The sequence below is a fragment of the Streptopelia decaocto genome (assembly GCF_964273445.1).
Source record: "Streptopelia decaocto genome assembly, chromosome: 26".
NCBI lineage: Eukaryota > Metazoa > Chordata > Aves > Columbiformes > Columbidae > Streptopelia > Streptopelia decaocto.
In genome coordinates this window covers 3,493,360-3,514,034 of record NC_138681.1, presented here as the reverse complement: position 1 = coordinate 3,514,034, position 20,675 = coordinate 3,493,360, and the positions used below count along the sequence as shown (strand labels likewise).

Genomic DNA, 20,675 nt, shown 5'->3' with positions numbered 1-20,675 from the left:
CACAGGGGCTGAGAGCAGCTGCCCGGCAGTGTTGGTGTCTGGGAGGTGGCTGCACAGCTGGGGAAGGGTGACGCTGTCTGAGTGCCCGGCTGCCTCTGCCCTGGCCTCTCTCACACCCACCCTCACCGCATTTTCCTTCTTGCTCCCCTGCTCTGGGTCTCTGCTGTTGGGATCTTGTTCTTGCTGTCAGGCTCTCTGGGGATGGCAGTTTCAGCTGCAGAGTCACAGCCTGATCTTGTGGGTCCTTTCCTGCAGGTGTGTCCATGGGCACACGTGTCCCAGCTTTGCTCTGACCTGTGGGCTGTGGGCAATGCAGTCTGTGGGGCTGGGGAATGAGCCGTGTGTGTCCTGGGCTGAACGTTGTGTTCTGAGACGTTAGGAAAGGGTGAGACCTGTCATGGTCTGGGGTGGATCCCTCTGCTCTCAGCAGTGCCTGGTGGCTTTTCAGGGTAACATGGGAGTGTGATCAGCCTCCATCTCAGAAAGGTGCCAGCCCAGGGCAGCTGGAGCAAGAGAGAGGGACAGAGCAGCTGCCCTCACTCTGCACTGACCCACAGGCACCCTCTGGTCTCGCAGGACTCGCTCTGTTCTCCCTGAGTGCAGCAGAAATGCTGAGGGTTTCTGACACCCAACAACACTTCCCAGGGTGGGAGGGGAGAAGGAGCTGTAGAAACCCCAAACCTCTCCAACTCAGTTTCTCAGGCCTGGGGGTACAGATGCTGACAGTCCCTTCTGCACCAGGAGCGGTTCCAGCTGACAAAGCTGAACCCCAGGACTGGCCCCTGCCCACCCGATCACACAGGGTCAGGCTGACTCCTCAGGAGCCCCTGGGCAGAGACCCTGCTCTTCATTGCACACTCATCAAGCACCGACGAGGGCTCCAGCCAGGACGTTCTCCTGGAAAAGAATAAAATGGGTCTCTTTGTGTGAAGGGGGGGAGAGACTTTGGGAAATGGCTTTTGGTTGTTCCCATAGAAGTCTCAATCTAAACCTTTTCATCCTTGCACAGGTCCTCATGCCCACAGGCAGCAAATGTCCAACAGCAGCTCCATCACCCAGTTCCTCCTCCTGCCGTTCACAGACACACGGGAGCTGCAGCTCTTGCACTTCTGGCTCTTCCTGGGCATCTACCTGGCTGCCCTCCTGGGCAACGGCCTCATCATCACCACCATAGGCTGGGACCAGCACCTCCACACCCCCATGTACTTCTTCCTGCTCAACCTCGCCCTCCTCGACCTGGGCTCCATCTCCACCACTCTCCCTAAGTCCATGGCCAATTCCCTCTGGGATTCCAGGGCCATCTCATACTTGGGATGTGTGACACAGCTCTTTTTGTTTGTCTTCTTCATCACAGCAGAGTTGTGTCTTCTCACCATCATGTCGTACGACCGCTACGTTGCCATCTGCAAACCCCTGCACTATGGGACCCTCCTGGGCAGCAGAGCTTGTGTCCACATGGCAGCAGCTGCCTGGGCCACTGGGTTTCTCAATGCTCTGCTGCACACGGCCAATACATTTTCACTGCCCCTGTGCAAGGGCAATGCCCTGGGACAGTTCTTCTGTGAAATCCCCCAGATCCTCAAGCTCTCCTGCTCACACTCCTACCTCAGGGAACTTGGGCTTCTTGCAGTCAGTGCCTGTTTAACTTTTGGCTGTTTTGTGTTCATCATCCTGTCGTATGTGCAGATCTTGAGGGCCGTGCTGAGGATCCCCTCTGAGCAGGGACGGCACAAAGCCTTTTCCACCTGCCTCCCTCACCTCGCTGTCATCTCTCTGTTTGCCAGCACCTCCTTTTTTGCCTACCTGAAGCCCCCGTCCATCTCTTCCCCATGGCTGGACCTGGTGGTGTCTGTTCTGTACTCGGTGGTGCCTCCAGCAGTGAACCCCCTCATCTACAGCATGAGGAACCAGGAGCTCAAGGATGCCCTCTGGAAAGTGATGACTGGATTTCTTCTGAAGCTATAAACTGTCTCTATCTTCTTCTACATAAGAGTATATTCTATCTCATTGCAGGTTCATCCTGTGTGCAGTATTTTTTGTCTCTATTTGTGGGTTTTTTTTATTATGATAATATTTTAATTCCCTTTGTAATTCACTGCCTGCTTTTCTTTTCACACTGAGTGGCTGCATCAGTGTGGAATTGTGCTCTCTGTGTTTAAGGAAAATAAAGGGTCCTTCACTAAATTTTTTAGTTGACATCCTTTCACCAAGACCTTTCTAGAGCTGCAGGGACAGTTCCTGTGTGCATGGGTGGGAGGGAAACAAGCTTTCGCATGGCAGCCCTGCCAGGGAGCAGCAGCGCTTGTTCTTCCAGAGCTGTTCTGGTTCCACTCCACACTGTCCTTCTCATCCCTGGTGTTGGTGCAAGGCCTGAGTGCTCTGGCAGCTTGGTCACTGTCCTGCTGTGTGTCAGTGCTGTGGGCGCAGGCAGGGACAGGCAACGGGCACTGCTGTGACAGAGCTGGCCCCACAACAGCCTTTCCAGATAGAAAAGTGATCTCCTCAGGGCAGTGCATGATGGTTTATATCTTCTTGCAAAGTTTCAAGCATATTCCTACAAAAGTCACCCACAGATGAAACACCAGTGTACAGCTGAACAGCGTGTGTGTGCAGGGCTGGCACACAGCAGTGTCCTCTCACAGCCAGGCTCCTGCCAGAGACCTGCAGGACCAGCAGAGCAGGGGCTGGGCTGTGCCCCTGTGCACTGGACACCCCATGGAAGGAGCCTCAGGTCAATCACCTGGACTGGCCCCTCACAACCATCATTTCCAGCACTGGCCTCTCACCCACAGAGGCTGTTCTTCCCTCCACAGAGGACATTGAATGAGTAGTTCAGCAGTCCATGTTTGCTTTATACAGGTGTTGAGGTTTGGATTGCGGGATGGCAACCATGGCAGATGTGGGTGTTAGCCCCCTCTCCTCCCCCTTCCTTCTTCAGTCCCTTCCTCTCCCCCCTTCCCACTCAGGACAGGCGATTGGGAAAGAAAGGAGGACAGAGAGAAGAGAGTTGGAAAAATTAAAGATGTTTTACTAATGCTACCAATAAAAATAGAGAAAATAATACAAAATATATAAAACCAATCTTGAAAGTCCCAGCAACTGCTCATGCAGATGAGGGGCTGGCACCCGAAGTTCTGGACTGGACTCTGCAGCCAACTGGAGCTGGATTCAATCACTAGGCCTCAGTTTTCAGGGAATACTAGCAAGGTCCTCTCCTAATGTCGGCCAGAAGGAAAAGGGGTGAGATCCTCATGATCTCCCACTTTTACATGAAGTATTCACGTGAACGGGATGCTATACGCTGTTTGTCAGTTTCTAGTCACCTGTTTTCTCGTTGCCCCTCTCGCAAGATGTACATCTGTCCTTATCAGTGACCTCTCATTCCATTGCTATGGTTACCAAAACATGTGTCTGACTTTCCAGAAAAATGCAGCTAATATGAAGCTTTAGCTGACAGGCAAATTCACTAAAAGAGAAACTTGTTTTTAACTAAACCAGGACAACAGATGAGAAGTGAGCATGTGCATCATGTTCGTGAGGTGACATGAACACAAGTGAGCACAAACATCATCACTATTCCTTGGGGTTCCATGAAGGCCTGTGGCACAGACCTTGAGGTCACTTCATGTTGGGAGGAGCATCCCATAGGAAATCACCTGAATGCAGCAGTTGTGCTTCCTTGAACTGAGGTCCCTGTGTCCATTCCTCATGACGTGGGACATGGGTGACACACCACAGGGCTGAGGTGTCTCCTGTCCTTTTGGAGTGGCAACAGGAGGCCAGTGCCTCTGTGTAAAAGGGACAGACTCCGTCTCTGAACATCCCTGGGTGCATAAGGGGTCCATGAGGCCAGCTCAGATGTGGACACCTGACAGATACTGACATTTCTGTGTGTGACTCCGGGAACAAACCCCACTGCCCAATGAGATTCATCTCGGCTGCCTTAGGATCATTGCAAGTGCTCCAGTCTGCTACCTCACCATTGCCTGTTATTCTGGATTGTGACCTCAGAAGAACCAGGGCAATCAGAGAGGTTCTGGGGTCTTTGGAAAAGGCAGACATCAAAGCCATGTTCAAGAAAGGCCAGAACAAGTATTGGGAGAATTGCACGTTGGTCAGCCTGCCTCTGTCCCTGGGAAGGGGATTGGACACATCCTCCTGTAGAGTGGGATTTCAGTTCTTTTGAGGGTGATGAAAAGGTGGGTCGAGGCCACGAACAACCTCCCCTGGTTCACCCGGCCTTGAGCAGGATAGTGAGACAAGATGAGTGAGACAAGGGCTCTCTTCAGGCAAGGCAATGAAGTGGGATGGGTGTCTACAGCCTGTGGGAAAGAGGGGCAGGTGTAGGACTGTGTAGAACACGCTTCAGTCTTGGTCAGGTCCGGGGTGCTAAGGAGGGGAATGGATGGGTGTGGTATTATGAGGTCAGCTGTGTCTCCGACACTCATAATCCAGTCAGAAATGCGTGGCTGTGACGGGTTGTCATGTCCATCCTACCTGAGAACATGACGGGACAGCAGCAGGAACATGGTCGTGTCTGTCAGAGAAGCTGAAAGGCCAGGAGCACTCATGGGATTTAGAAGATCATGGTGAGCTTACTTGCCCTCTGTCAGGTAAAAGACCACAAGAAGCATAACGGGTTGAGTTCCCTGCTTGAAGAACAATTTTTGAGATGGTTGAGTTTTCCTTAGTAGTAGAAAAAAACAAGAGAGAGAAAAAATAACTCACAATGTGCAACTTGGATGATGGAGACAGGATATCAGGAGTAAGAAATGTGACTGGAAGGGCAGTGCTGTGGGGCAAGAGGTGACCCAGAGGGAGCTGAATCAGCCCATGGCTTGTGTTCCAAAGAGCAGCCGGTGAGGGTGCAGACACAGCAGTGAAGGTGCAGAAATGCTGGGTGAGAGCAGGTGGGGAAGCGAGATGGGTGTCTGCAGCCTGCAGGGAAAGAGGGGCAGGGGTAGCACCGTGTAGAACAGCCTGTGGTGGAGATGGCAAAGGGTGCTGTAAGGCTGGAAGGGACCCACAGAACCCAGGTCTCTGTCCCCTTGGCCAGGGCAGTTGACTCTGCCACTGAGGCCCAGGAGAAGACATGTTGTCCTCATGGCACTGGGGCCTCGGTGCCTCCTTGCAGCCCCATGGGGAAGCTGGAAGTTGTTGTCCCAGTGTTGTCCTTCCCTGGGCCTTGCACACCCACATCCCACGGTCCCAGGAAGAGCCCTGAGCCGTGTGTGAGGGACAGGATCCCCCTTCCCATTGCCTGGAGGTCCTGGCTCCTCCTTTCTGCTTCAGAAAGCAAACCAAAGGGTTTCTGAGCATCAGAGCTGAAGGAAAGACTCAAAGGAGACCTCATGGTGGCTACAGCTTCCTCACAAGGGGAGAAGGAGGGGAAGGTACTGATCTCTTCTCTGTGGCCACCAATGACAGAATGCAAGGGAATGGAAGAAGGGTGTGCCAGGGGAGGTTTCGGTGGGACATGAATAAAATGTTCTTCCCCCAGAGGTGCTGGACACTGAACAGGCTCCCCAGGGAGTTGTCACGGCCCCAAGCCTGACAGGGTTCAATAAGAGACTGGACAACGTCCTCAGACACACGGTGTGACCTGTGGGGTGTCCTGTGCAGGGACAGCAGTTGGACTCCATGATCCTTGTGGGTCCCTCCCAACTTGTGACATTCTATGATTTTATGATTCTATGAAATATTAGGTCACAAGTCCATGTTTTCATTATGCAGATGAGATGTAAACATACACGTCGTGTGCCTGTCCATTGTGTGTATGTGGTGAGATGAACCCAAGTGAGCACAAATGCCATCAGCTATTCCTTGGGCTGCCATAAAGGTCAGTGGGACAGAGATGGTGTTCAGGGGTCTCTTCCAACCTGCGTTGTTGTAGGATTCCATGAATCTTTTCCTTGGAGAGCTCTTTCACATCACAACAGACAGAGGAAGAAGAGAAAAAATCAGAGTCAGAAGCAGAGATGTAAAATGCCCCAGAGCAAATACAGCAGCTCCTCTGAGGAACGTTTCTCCACTCAAACCCTTGATAGGAAATCTATTGGATACATTTGATGAAAGCAGCTCAGTTTGATCTGCTCACACACTGCACCACAAGGAGGGTGATGGTGGGTACGATGTCGTGTGGTCACTGTGTCTCAGGAACTCATAGTCCAGTAGGAACCAATGGGTGTGGAGGGGACTGTGAGGTCACTTCTGCCTCTGCAGGGGATTGGCCAACAGCAGGAACATGGCTGGGAAAGGACTGTGAGGTCACACACACGAGACGAGCAATGGGCCCAATCAGCATGGCTGGATGAAAGGCAGGTCCTGCTTGACCAGCCTGATCTCCTTCTGTGACAAGGTGACCGCTGAGCAGATGAGGGAAAGTCTGTCGTGGGCAGTGAATCCGCCACACAGGCTGTGGGTGTTGTGTCCTTAGACTGCAGTAAAGCCTGTGACACCGTGTCCCACAGCATCTCCTGGAGAAGCTGCAGCTCGTGGCCTGGATGGTGTGTCTGCGATGGGTAAAGAACTGGCTGGAGGGGAGATCTTTTTGCTCTCTACAACTGTCTGAAAAGAGATTGTTGCATGGAGGGTGTTGGTCTTCTCCTGAGTAGCAAGTGATAGGATGAGAGGAAATGGCCTCAGCTTCTGCCAGAGAAGGTTCAGAATTGATATTAGGAAACATTTCTTCATGGAACAGGCTGTGAAGCAGCCGAACAGGTTGCCCAGGGACGTGGTTGAGTGGTTTAGACACCTGGAAGTGTCTAAAATATGTATAGATGAGGTTCTTATGGACATGGTTTAGTGCGAGAGTTATGGTTGGACTCAATGATCTTATTGGTCTCTTCCAACTCAAATGATTCTATGATTCTATGACTCCATGCTTGCAGGGTTATTTCCCAGACTGTGGAGTTTTCGTTGGAGTTAGGAATCATAGAATCATAGAGTGTTGGAAGGGAGCTTCAAGGTCATCTAGTCCAACCCCCCGCCATGAGCAGGGACATCAACCAGCTCAGGTTGTTTAGAGTCCCATCCAGCCTGGGCTGGGATGTCTCCAGGGACAGGGCATCCACCACCTCTCGGGGCAACCAGTGGTCATGTTTAATCACCCACATTGTAAAAAATGTCTTCCACATGTCTGGCCTGAACCTCCCCTCTTCTAGTTCAAAACCATCACCCCTTGTCCTATCACAACAGGCCCTGCTATGAAGTCTGTCCCCATCTTGCTTATCGGTCCCTTTTAAGTACAGAAAGGCCGCAATAAGGTGTCCCTGCAGCCTTCTCTTCTCCAGGCTTAATATGCACAACTCTCCCAGCCTGTCCCCCCAGCAGAGCAGTTCCATCCCTCTGATCATCTTGGTGACCCTGCTCTGGACCCTCTCCAACAGGTCCATGTCTTTCCTGACCTGAGAGCTCCAGAGCTGGACGCAGGACTCCAGGTGGGGTCTCACCAGAGTGGAGCAGAGGGGCAGAATCCCCTCCCTTGACCTGCCTGTCATGCTCCTTTGGATGCAGCCCAAGATATGTTTGGCCTTCTGGGCTCCAAGCACACATTGCCAGCTCTAGTCCAGTCTTTCACCCACCAGTATCCCCAAGTCTTTCTCGTCAGGGCTGCTCTCAATCCCTTCATCCCCCAGGCTGTACTGATACCTGGGGTTGCCCCAACCCAGGTGCAGGACCTTGAGTTTGGCCTTGTTGAAACTCAGGAGATTCATAGGGGTCCACATCTCGAGCTTATCCAGGTCCCTCTGGATGGCCTTCTGTCCCTCAGGTGTGTCAACAACACAACTCAGTTTGGCGTCATCTGCAAACTTGCTGAGGGTGCACGTGATCCCACTGTGTCATTGATGAAGATATTAAACAGTACTGATCCCAGTATGGACCCCTGAGGGACACCACTTGTCACCAGTGTCCATCCAGACATTGTGCCATTGACCACCACTCTCTGGTTGCGACCATTGAGCCAGTTCCTCACCCACAGAACAGTCCAGCCATCAGATCCATACCTCTCCAAATTAAAGAGAAGGATGTTGTGAGAGACCATGTCAAAGGCTTTACAAAAGTTCATATAGATGACATCCATGGCCCTTCCTTTGTCCAATGATGTAGTTAGTCCTTTGTAGAAGGGCACTCGGTTACTCAGGCTGGACTTGCCCTTGGTTGAGCTGTGCTGGCTGTCTCAAATCACCTCTTGACCTCCTTGTGCCTCAGCACAGCTTCTAGGAGGATCTGAGCCATGATCTTCCAGGCACAGGTAAGAGGCTGACAGGTCAGTAGTTTCAGGGTCCCCCTCTCTACAGCAGAAACACTGACACACAGAGCAGCCTGGAACATGGAGACTGGACATGAGGAGGAAGAAATGTCACTCAAAGGGCAGTGCTGTGGTACGAGAAATCATCCAGAAGGAGCAGGAGATCAGTCCATGTCCTTGTGTTTCCAGGAACAGCATGAGAGTGGAGACACAGCAGTCAATGTATGGAAATACCAGGGTGAGAGCAAGGGGAGGAAGCGAGATGGGTGTCTACAGCCTGCAGGGAAACAGCAGCAGCTGAGGGACAGTGTGGGACAACCTGTGGTGGAGATGGCAAAGGGCACTGGCAAGGCTGGATGTCGCCAGGAGAACCCAAGTCTTTGTGCCCTTGGCTGTGGCCATGGCCTCTGCCACCAAGGCCTGTGAGGAGACGTGTTGTCCTCAGGCACTGGGGCACCTCATGGCCTCCTGCACACCCCCAGGAAGGCTGGGAACTGTCACCCCATTGTCCTTCACTCACACCACACAGCCCACATCCCCTGCCCCAGGAAGAGCCCTGAGCAATGTGTGAGGGACAGGATCTGCCTTCCCAGGGGCTGGGGGTCAGGCCTTGGCCTCTCTGCTTCACCCAACTAACCCAGGGTTTTCTCAGCACCTCAGCTGCCTGCACGTTTCCCTTTGTTTATCTGCCATCATGGCCTCCAATTCTCTGCTGTAGCGAGTCCCTGGGGAGGCTCTGCTGGTACTTGCCCTCAGTGGAACTCATTAATACTTCAAGGAACTTAGTACTTTTTTCTTCTGGCTTTGACTTCTGGAAAGGTTTGTGCAGTCTCCTCTCAGCACCTGAGCAACGTTCAAGGACTCAACACCAAATGCACCATGGGGCTCATTACAGTCAAGAAAGCTCTAACAAACCATGTCTCTTCTTGTAATGTCCTTCTAGTCTTGTGCTGCCAATTAGGGAAGCCTTTTTTTGGTTGAAGGGTATAGTTTAGTATTTTTCCGTTTGGAGAAGATGTGATTGCAGCATTGTCTGATGTTGATCCAGGGTCTCTCCTAAGGAGGTCTGGACTGGCTGGAGAAGCTGTCCCTTGAGGTCTCACACCGTGTGGACAACCTTGCTCCTCACCTCCCAACCCCATCGTTTCTCTCATTGGCCCCTGGGCCTTGCATCCCTTTTCCTCACCCCAGACTTCACTGCATCTGCAGCTGGATGTGCCAGCTCCTTTGCACCAGCTCCCACCTGCTCTCCTTGCAGACCCAAGTGCTCACAGCAAAGAGGGACTTTGCTTTACCCTTGAACAAACAAAATAACATTGATAAGAGTCATGATTAAAAGAAAACACACTCCTCAACTGTACACCAAGGACAAGCTGTCACCACTGAGGTTCACATTCTCCAAGGCAGAACCATGCAAGAAGTGTTCTAGACGGAAAGGAAATTATAAAATAAACACAATAAAGGAGTTGGCTAAAGAGAGAACAGACAGACTACTGAAAGACAAGGAAGCTTTTAACTCCTTGAAGCTGAAAGCAGCAACTGGATTGTTGACAAGTGTGTGAGTGATCAAACAGTAAGAGGAAGGGAAACCCAGAGAGCAATGGCAAGTGTTGTGTGCAGATCAGCTGCTGGAAATGGGACTTCAGACATGGTCAGTTTAGTTAGGGCAGGAGGAAACACCTGGAGGATGAGGGAGATGAGATGCACAGATAACAGAGAGAGTGCTGAGAACGCAAATGTAGTGCAGGATCAGGAGTTCTCCTCTTGTTCTTAATGCACATCCTGAAAAGTGTCATTTTGATCTAATGGGAAAACACTGATATTTAGAGTATTCAAAACAAAGAATAGAGAAATAAAACGCCAATGACATTTGATTCTTGAAGGTGCAAGAAGACACTATCTTCATTTTAAATCTTTCATTTGGTTTCCTTTTCCCTCCATTCAAAAAAAAAAAATGTTCTCAAGATTTCTATCCTAGCAAAGCCTACAGCATTAAGAAAGATAATTGATCTGTTAACTGAACCGTTCTCTTTTTAGAATGCCATGTTGACAGTGATCTCAACAGATCTGAGTTTCCTGTCTATGTGGTCATAAGGAAAAAAAAATTTACGTGTTGGTCAGTATATAGTAAAATATATAATTGTATCCAGTTACCCAGCAAAATACATTTCCTACCAGCAGTCTGAATGGAAGAATCTTTCTTCTGAGAAATTGCTGCCTCCCGAGCATCTGTGACTTGAGACAGGATCTGCAGGAGAACAATCAGCAGTGGATGGGGATCAAGGCAGGGGTCACTGGAACTAACACAATCCTCTCCAGTCTATGGGACAGCAGGGGCAGCATCCCAGGAGCTGGGACAGCAGGACCATGTCACAGTGAGGCCACTCTCCACCATCTGGGAAAGCTCATGGAGACTGGGGGGACTCCCTGACCACTGGCAGCTCTCACACAGTGTGTGCACTGTTCAAAATGGCCAATGGGTGAGCAGGGGAACTAAGGGCTGTGCCCCAGAGCATGTCCACTGGGACCCCATTTCTGGGTGTCTGGAAGAGAAGGTGACGGGGTTTGCCCAGGGCAGGTTGTGCCTGTCCATCCTCTTTGCTTTCTGTGAGGAAAGGACAGGGTTGTGGATGTGCGGAGAACATTGATGGTCTGTTACCTGGAAGTCAGCAAGGCATTCAGTGTCATCCCCCACAATATTCTTGTGTCCAAGGTAGGATATTATGGTCTGTGTCAGTGTGCAAGTAGATGGGTAAAAAGGCATCTGGATGGTTGGGCTTGGAAAGGTGCTGTAGAAAGGGAGAAACTTTTCAGTCATGAGGACAGTCCAGCACTGGAAGCTGTTTCCCAGGAGTGCGCACTCACTCTGTCCCAGAAAGAGACCAAGATGTGTTTGGGTAAAGCCCTGAGCAATCTGGTCTGACCCTGCTTTGAGCAGGAGGTTGGTCAAGACACCTCCTGAGCTCCCTTGGAGCCTGAATGACACTGTCCTTCCTTCTCCTTCATGTTTTCAATTTAGGGACAGCTCTATGGTGCTCCCTGAGCACAGGAATAATTCACATTAGGTGCAGGGCTGCTTTGCAAGTGCCCCCAAACAGTCCTGACCACAACTTTTCCATCCCTTTTAATTTGCCCCAATCCAGGGTCTAATGCCCTTGCAGAAAGAACAGCCCCCCTTGTTAATCCGTTCATAGCAGGTTGTTCAAGAGGTGTCAGCATCCATGTACAGAGTCTGCACAGCACCCAGGCAGCAAAGCCACCATTACAGGAATGGAGATGAGACACTTGACCAGCTCCTTGCACCCAGATATCAGCGTGACATGTCTGCTGAGATTCCCGGGAACACCTGAACTGTAAGAGCAGAGCATGTGAGTCCTGGCTGGGTATCCTGGCTTGTCTCCTGACCCATGTGGTGCTTCAGGCTGTGAAGAGAATCCAAACCAGCCATTGGACTGGGGTAGTTCCATTTTACACGTGTCACACAGGGCAGATGAGGGAGCTCAGAACTCCAGACTCTGCTGCACGGTTGGGACTGCAGAGACTGGAAATGCAGGTGACAGTGTGTGTCAGTGCACACACATAAAGATTCTGGCTTCCTTTGGGCCTTTGCACTGACCTGAGATGTGTTCCTTGGCCTCCTTTGTCTAAAAAAGAAACTGTTCTCCTATGCAACCTCCACATCACACCACATAAGAAATAATTAAAAGGTAGAAAAATAATGAAAGAAGCACAATTTTGGGGTAATTCTGTCCAAGAGGTGTACTGTTTAAATGATTAAAACAAAAAAGAAGTGAGAGAAAAAGCATTGTTCTAAGAAATTCTTTCAAGACACAACTGCTGAGGTGTAGTAGATGCTTGGAAAAGCAAGAATGACTGTTGGGACTAAAATTAAAGAGATTTAAATCATCATGATCACCAGTGAGAATAAGGAGTTCCCTGTTACTGTTATCAGTGACAGCACCACTGTTCACAAACACCCTTCAGAGCACCTCCATTTTTCCTGGGCTCCAAAGCTCATCCTGCTCAGAGTTTGACAGGATTGCTGCAAACCCCTGTGACCCAAATCTCTACAACTGTCTCTGCTCAACAGCCTTTTACCCCAGGAAGGGGAAAACTGCCAATGCAGGCACCAACCCAGTGCCCAACCTGCCTGGAGAGCCAGGACAGTTGTGCCACACAACAGCAGCCTCTGAGGGAACCTGGAGGTGATGGGATTGAAATGGTTTCAACCCAAATCATAGAATCAGAGAATCATAGAACAATTTAGGCTGGAAAAGACATTTAAGAACATGAACTCCAACCCTAAATCAAACACTGCCAAGTCCACCACTAAACCATGTCCCAAAGTGCCACATCCCCATGTCTTTTAAACACCTCCAGCAATGGAAGCTCCAATCCTGAGCTGGCAGGACACCACTGGCTGCAGTTGGACATAAGATACTGGTCATGGCTGTGAGTTCAGCCCTCGCTGCAGAATGTCTCACACCCTCACTGAGGAGGGCAGGGGGCTGGGAGATGGGAGCACGTTTCAGTTTCCAGATCCCAGCACAGAGCCCAAACCATCCTGCCCTTGGACTCTGGATCCCATTTCCTGAGAGGCAAAGCTGGTGGGGCTTCTGTGGATAATCATGTTAAAAGGCATCAATAATCTTTCAAGTGTTTGTGTAATTTGTCTAGGAATGTCATTTTTTTAAAGAAAAAAAAAAAAAGTTTAACATGTTCATAGTTAAATATCTGTAAAATAGCACTCTGCATGCATGAAAGACCCACTGGCAGTGCCAATCAAATAGGTTTTTGCAGTATATGGCAAGATACCCTGTCCACAAGTAAATATCTAAGTGGTTCAGATGACGGGTGGTCTGGCAAACGTCACCCTTTGTGTCCCCAGGTGACGGACACTGCTCATGTGCCTCTGCAGAGAGTGGCAGGAGCTGGATCCCCTTCTCGGGACAGACTCCTTCCAGGAGAGACACAGACACAGGGGAACTCATCAGGGCTTTACGGCATTTCACTGGCATCAGTTTTGACATATTGGGTGCTGTCCTGTGACTGCCCTTTCTGCACAAATGATCATACAAACACAACCATTTAGTGAGACATGGTCATAAAGAGCTGTTATGGACAAGAAAGCTCACCGTGAACTCTGGAGAGAGCGAGGAAGTTCATAATAAGCACCAGCAAGAACCAAGAAGCTCGAGGCCTCTTCTGAAGAGCAGGAGGCCTGAGCAGCCGTGATTGGCCATTGTAGGTGTGGGAGAGGGTCAGGGCATGTCAGGGAGAAGCAATGAGATGGTGATGGCTTCAGTGAACCCTTCCAGCCATGTCTGAGCCCAGAAATGGAAAGCAGTTGATGTCTGCAGGTGGAGGAGAAACAGAAGGAAGATTTTCCTGGCAATATGGAAGGAAGAAAGGCCTCTCTTGGGCTAATCATCTATGGCAGTGCCATTTGCATGCTGTGGGCATGGCTGTGCCTGGGAGATGGGGAACGGCTGCTGCTGGGGTGGCTGTGCTCAGTCATGGCCCATGAGCTGACCCTGCTCTGCTCCTCTCTTACACTGCCCACACTTGGATGGTCCTCAGGAATCATCCATGAGCCTGGTGGATGCATGACCCTCCTGGAGTGATGGGTATGGATCCAAATAGGGGATTCCAGCAGGTTCAGGACTGGGACATTGAGGCGATTGGTGACCATTGCCAGGTGTATGAAAGAAGCTGGATGAGTTGTGAGGAACTCACAGGCATTTCCAACTCCACAGAAAAACAGAGTCTTTCATTTAAAGCAACAGCACTTGACATAAACACCACCCCAAAACACAAAACACTCACAGTGACCACAGGAAAAGCCTTGAAAACAATTGAGAAAAATCTACCAGGTCCCAGGGGTCAGGGCTCAGCCATTCTGGTGATGAACAAGCATCAAGGGCTCACATGGCATCAGAGCCACATCCACATGGTCCTCACCACCTGGAACCAGTGTCTCCAAGTCTTCACTTCACCAGCCTCCAGGGACAGGTACCTGCACTGGTTGTTTCCTGCACAGCTGTGTCAGTGATGGTCCTTCATGGGGTCCAAACACCCTCAGAAACTTGGGGTTTGCTTCTGCCTTTCACTTCATTAGAGGTTTGTTCATTGTTCATACTCCTCTGGACCAAGAGGTGGTTGTACCTGGCAATCTCAGGTGCCACAGCACAGCGATACTTGTGTTCAGGAGCTGTTCAAGTGACCCATCTCCTGTTCTGTAATGGTGTCTCAGTTTGCTCAGGTCACCCCTGACTTGAGCCCCATCCACTGCTGGGTGTTCTCCAGACTCCTGCCTTCAGGAACAAAGGCCCAGGAGACCTTGCTGGTGAAGATGGAGGCAAAGAAGACATGAAGTACCACTATCCTGACTGATGCTACTCTTACAAATATCAGCAGCAGTTCCACATTCACCCTGTCTATTCTTTTACTGTAAGGAAGCTGTGTCGGCTCATCTTGCTGCCCCCAGGCTCCCCTTAAAGTATCAAATCCAAGGCAGCTTTGGCATCATCCCCACATCCATGGACAAGGTTTCTAAATTCCTTCTTTGCAGCTTCCCCTGATTCCACCTCCTCTGTGGTGCCATTGTTCCCTGCAGCTCCGTCAGTTCAGGCAAACACCCTAATGAGATAAATGCTTAATTTCATGAGTTCTCAGAGAGATCATTCTTGTGCTTGGAGCAGGCTGTCCTGTAAGGCCTGTCATATTTCCTGAGCTCCTTCACCCTCCATGCCTACTTCCATGTCACCACCTCACCTGCCATTCAACAGTATGTTAAAGAGTTCTCCTCTGGAGCCCACCAGCCTGTGCTCTGCTGCTGGCCTTCCTCCCTCCCCTCTGGTGCCTGGGACCCCACAACAACCAAGGTGGACACTGATGTTCACATCCCTCACCAGCTCTTCCTTGTTTCCCAGTTCCACATCCAGGTAAGCATCACCCTTGTTGGCCCATCAGGCAGCCATGTTAAGCAGTTGGCCCAAGATCCTTTGGACTGTTGGCACCTGCAGCTTTGCCCGCCAGTGAATGTCATTGCAATTACAGTTCCCCATAGGAACGTACTCATTGACTGGAGTCTTCCTTGAGTTGCCAACAGAAGAACTTTTCCATTTCTTCTACATGATCAAGTAGATTGTAACACCCAAAACATTTTACCCTATATTGTGTTTACATGGCAAAGTCTTGGAACTGGTCGTGGGGGTGGGTGTGCTACAGTTGCCGCCTCTCTGAGAAGACAACAGGAGTCTGACCGACGTCAGACAGAGCAGATTTCAGCTGCTCCAAGACGAATTTCTTGCCAAATCTGAGCCACTCAGTGATGCCGGCAGCACCTCCCTGATGTTGTATTTGAGGAAGGGTAAAAAACGCTGCACAACAGCAGGTGGGAGAGAGGAGGGAGGAGATGGGAGAGAAAAGCTCTGCAGACACCAAGGTCATATCCCACAGGACCCAAGCAGGTCCCTCAGCAGCCAAATCCTGCTCTCCTGAAATCCTGCTCTTGGCCTTGTTCTCATCTCCCAGGAGCCTCAGCTCCACTTTCCCATCCCTGACTGTTCCATCCTGGCCAACTCTTTCTGGTTTGTAAGTGTGAAGTCCCACAGGGCACCTCACCCACTGACTCCTCAGTCACCCGTGTCAGGAAGATGTTGTCAATGAGCTCCAAACCCTCCTGGATGGCCGGTTCCTTGCAGATATTGGGATATCTCAGGTCTGCCACAAGGACACGGCCTGGAAACATGAGACTTCTTTCATTTGTCTGAAGGAGGCCCCATCTCATTCCTCTTCCTCATCAGTGAGTCAGTAGCTGATGTGCAGTCACCACAACACTGCCCATGTTGTTCTGCCCTCTCATGCTGACTCCTCAACGTTCAGCTGACATTGTCTGTCCCCAGGCAGAGCTCCACACCTTCCTGCTGCTCTTTACCATGAAGGGAATCTACCCCTGTAACTCCAGACCTCTGGCATTATGAGTATCAGAAACTGAAAACCCAGGAGATGACATTTATAGTGTCCTGTAACTCCTCATGCTGTTATGTTGGGAGATACATCCCCATCAGGATAAACAATCTGCATGAAAACTTTAATAGCTGAGCAAATGGAGATTCAGTCCAGGGAGAGTCCAGACCTTGACAAAATCTGGTGTTCGCCCATCAGAAATCTCTGAATTTTGACAAGATGAAATGACAAGTTCTCAGTGACCCTGAGGAGAAGGGCCTGGGCACTCCAAGGTCCCCACCCCAGCCCGTGGTGCACGCTCACCATGAACAAGGCAGCTGCACACGGGGCTGCATGAGGAGGAACGTGGGGACCCAGACACCTGCAGTTCTCATCCCAGTCGGTTCAGCACTGGTGTGACCCACACACACGGGTGTGTGCCAGTGTGCGGCTTCCCAGTTTGGAGCAGCAGGGAGGAACTGGAGAGTGCAGGGCTGTGCCAAGGCAGGTTCAGCACCTTGTGCACATGGTGTGGGGTGCTGAGGGACCTGGGCTGCTTTGGCCCAGCAGCGCTGGGGAGGCTGCAGCAGTGCAGGAGTAGCCTGAGAGTGCTTGAAGGGCGGTTTCAGAGGTGGTGGAGGTTTCTGCACAGTGGAAAAGAGCTTGAGAAAGAAAGAATGGCCCAAAGTGCAGCTGGGGAGGTCCAGGCTGGACATGAGCAGAAAGCAATGTGATGGAAGGGCAGTGCTGTGGGGGAGCAGGTCAGCAGAGGGAGTCTGCATCAGCCCAAGGCTTTGTGCTTCAAGGACCAGCTGGGGAGGATGGAGAGAGCTCAGCAAAGGAAGGAAGATGCTCAGACAGGAGCAAGGTGGGGCAGCAGGGGGGATGTCTCCAGCCTGCAGGGACAGAGGTGCAGGGGATGCCACAGCACAGGACAGGCTGTCGTGGAGATGATCACAGGATGGAAAGAGGCTGAAAGCCCCACCAGACATGAGCTCCTTCTCCCCTTGGCTGTGGCTGTTGTCTGCACCTCTGATGCCTGTGAGGAGACACCTTGTCCTTGCAGCACAGGGGCCTCATGGCTCCTTGTCCCCAGCCAGGAACCTGGGAGGTGTGGGACCATAGTCCTGCCCTTGGCCTTGCACAGCCCCACATCACACTGTCCCAGGAAGGGCCCTGGGCAACGTGGGAGGGACAGGATCTGCCTTCCCATGGTACAAGGTCAGGGCTTGGCTTTTGGTTAAAGGAACACAACCAGGTTTCCTCAGCATCAGAGCCACCTTTACTTTGCTTTTCATGACCTCCAGTTTTCTTCTCTAACCAAGTCTGGATATTGTTTCTCAGTAGGTTCCCTCAGTGGGACCCATTAACATTACAAGAAACTTTGGAGTTTGAATCTGACTTTGACTTCTTGAGAGGTTTCATCACCTTCCTCCAGGGTCTGAGGTCCATGGGCTCAGCACCAAACCCACCAGAGGGGTCATTAAAGCGCCTGGGGCTGCTCCTGTGCTGCTGAGCTGGGCTGGGCTCCTGGGACACAGGGAGCTCATGGCAGCGGCAGCGCTGCAGAGAGACAGCTCTGCCCAGGAGCAGCTCCTCTGCACACGCAGCAGGGCTGAGGGCTCTGCCTGGGGATCTCAGGAGACCAGCAAGGCAGAGAGAGATTAAAGGTGGTCAGGACTGGGAGGATGCTGAGAGCTCACTGGAGGAGAAACCTTTGCAGCCCTTGCCATGGTAAGTCTCTGGTGCAGGGCAGTGCAGCTGTAGCTCCTGGAGGCATCTCCTGAAACTGGCACAGGCACAGCTGGTGGGATCTGTAAGGACGGGGCTCTTGTCAGGCCATGTTGAACACTGTGAAGCCGGGTGAGCACCCAGGGGTGCCCAGGGCTGTCCTGCAGAGCAGGGTCCCTGCACCCCAGGGCTGTGCCGGGCAGGGACTCTGCCGCCTGCCAGGGTCAGCGCTCAGCCTGCCCGGGGAGATCCCCACGGTCCTGTGGGGAGAATCTGCTGGGTGGAAGGAGCAAGATCTGGCTGGGCAGGGCTCTCCTATGGAGTGTGTCTTGTGTGTGTCAGGGCTGCTCACAGCTCCAGATCACTTTAGGACATGCCCAGGAGGCTTTTAAAGAAGCACAACAAGACAGGGGCTCTGTGAAAGGGAAGGATCCTGTTCTATCAGTCTCATACTCTGAGCTGTCTATGTGGCCAATGGGAAACAGAAACGCATGTCTCAGTTCAGCAGGAGGCACTGAAATTCCTAATCTGTTACTCTGAGAGCTGAATAAACCTGTGAGTATCAGAAATTGACACACCCTGGATTACAGACAGCATCAGGATCACTTTTCCAGGCTCATTATTGTTGGTCTGATGTTCCCATCAGAGCCGGCCACACAGAGCTGCCCCTGGGCAGTCCGGCTGCTGGGAGGGGTCTGCAGGGCAGAGCTGAGCACACAGCGGGTGGGATGGGGTCTGTGACACTGACAGGAGGAGCCCTGGGGACACAGACACAGCTGCAGGCAGGGACAGCTCCAGGCAGCAGAGCAGGGGGTGCTCAGCACCTCTCTTGGTCCTTCTCTGCAGATGGTGCTGGGTGCTGTCTGCTGGGCAATGATCTGGCTGTCCCTTTGGCACATCCCATCTTCAGCAGCCCTGACTCTGCTCTGCCTGTTCTGCTGGGCTCACGAGCTGCCCCCAGAAGGGCCCAGCTCTGCTATAGGATCCCAGGGGTGCTGAGCCTTTCCTTGGGGTCCGCACTCTCCTCTCAGAGTCCTTTGCTTCTGTCTGTGAGGGGTCGTATCCTGCTCTCCCCATCTCATCTCCACCTCTGGGCTGGGGCAGAGAAGAGATTGCAGATCTGTCCTTTCAAACAGAGCTCCCCTGCTCCAATAGGTGTCCAGCTTGTGGTTTTTTAAAGAGTAATTTGCGTGCTATATAATCTATTGAAGTTTTCCATTAACAGTGGATTACACCTGAAATCCTTTGTGAATCTCGGAGCAGCCACAAGCCAGCTCCCATGTCCCCAGTGCAGCAGAGCAGAGCTGGCTGCTTGGCAGCACGCGGGCAGAGGTCCTGCTGCTCACAGCACACTCAGCCAGCACACAACAGAGGAAGGAAATGCATTTCAGTTGGGGTGATTTTATAAAAAACTGAGTGGTTTTGTTTGGGGACTCTGTACTAATTTCAAGTTGTCATTTACTTTTTTGAACAGAGCCCCATGTCCTGAGGCAGCAAATGCCCAACAGCAGCTCCATCACCCAGTTCCTCCTCCTGCCGTTCACAGACACACGGGAGCTGCAGCTCTTGCACTTCTGGCTCTTCCTGGGCATCTACCTGGCTGCCCTCCTGGGCAACGGCCTCATCATCACCACCATAGCCTGGGACCAGCACCTGCACACCCCCATGTACTTCTTCCTGCTCAACCTCGCCCTCCTCGACCTGGGCTTCATTTCTACCACTGTTCCGAATTCAATGGCAAATTCCCTCTGGGACACCAGGGCCATCTCCTTTTTGGGTTGTGTTGCACAGATATTTCTGCTGACCTTCTTGATTGCAACAGAATATTCTCTTCTCACCATCATGTCGTACGACCGCTACGTTGCCATCTGCAAACCCCTGCACTACGGGACCCTCCTGGGCAGCAGAGCTTGTGTCCACATGGCAGCAGCTGCCTGGGCCACTGGGTTTCTCAATGCTCTGCTGCACACGGCCAATACATTTTCACTGCCCCTGTGCAAGGGCAATGCCCTGGGCCAGTTCTTCTGTGAAATCCCCCAGATCCTCAAGCTCTCCTGCTCACACTCCTACCTGAGGGAAGCTGGGCTTATTGTGGTCAGCGCCTGTTTAATCTTTGTGTGTTTTGTGTTCATCGTGGTGTCCTATGTGCAGATCTTGAGGGCCGTGCTGAGGATCCCCTCTGAGCAGGGACGGCACAAAGCCTTCTCCACGTGCCTCCCTCACCTGGCCGTGGTCTCCCTGTTTGCAAGCACCTCTTTTTTTGCCTACCTGAAGCCCCCTTCCCTGTCCTTGCAGTCTGTGGATTTGGTGATGGCAGTTTTCTATTCAGTGTTGCCTCCAGTAGTGAACCCCCTCATCTACAGCATGAGGAACAAAGAGATCAAAGATTCCCTGAGGAAAGGGTTTGAACACTTACTATTTCAGTGTCATTAGGGTACTCACATGCTTTATAAGAACCCCACACTATCTCAGAAGATCTCAGGACTATCTTTTGTTCTTTTCCTTATTTGCTATTTTGTTAATACCTTTGATAATATTAATTGCAATGAAATAGTAGTATTCAACTCACTTCTTGACATGTTTTTTATGAGCAACCACCCTAATGTACTGTCATGGTTTAACCCCAGTAGACATCTCAGCACGACACAGCCACTTTCTCACTCTTGGAAGGTGGGATGGGGGAGAGAACTGGAAGTGTAAAAGTGAGACAATTCCTGAGTTGAGATAAAGGCAGGTTAATTGG

General features: G+C 51.4%; 2 protein-coding genes across 2 annotated transcripts; both read left to right on the top strand.

The window, feature by feature from the left end:
* Positions 1-1,032: 1,032 nt before the first annotated feature.
* Positions 1,033-1,965, top strand: LOC309450424 (olfactory receptor 14A16-like; the record flags this gene model as incomplete). The annotated part of the gene is made up of 1 exon (XM_082073256.1): positions 1,033-1,965. The coding sequence occupies one exon, from the start codon at positions 1,033-1,035 to the stop codon at positions 1,963-1,965; it is 933 nt and encodes a 310-aa protein (XP_081929382.1).
* A 17,338-nt stretch (positions 1,966-19,303) lies between these two features.
* Positions 19,304-20,365, top strand: LOC309450423 (olfactory receptor 14A16-like; the record flags this gene model as incomplete). The annotated part of the gene is made up of 1 exon (XM_082073255.1): positions 19,304-20,365. Exon 1 carries the CDS (start codon positions 19,430-19,432, stop codon positions 20,363-20,365), a length of 936 nt encoding a protein of 311 aa, XP_081929381.1. The 5' UTR covers positions 19,304-19,429.
* Positions 20,366-20,675: the final 310 nt, after the last annotated feature.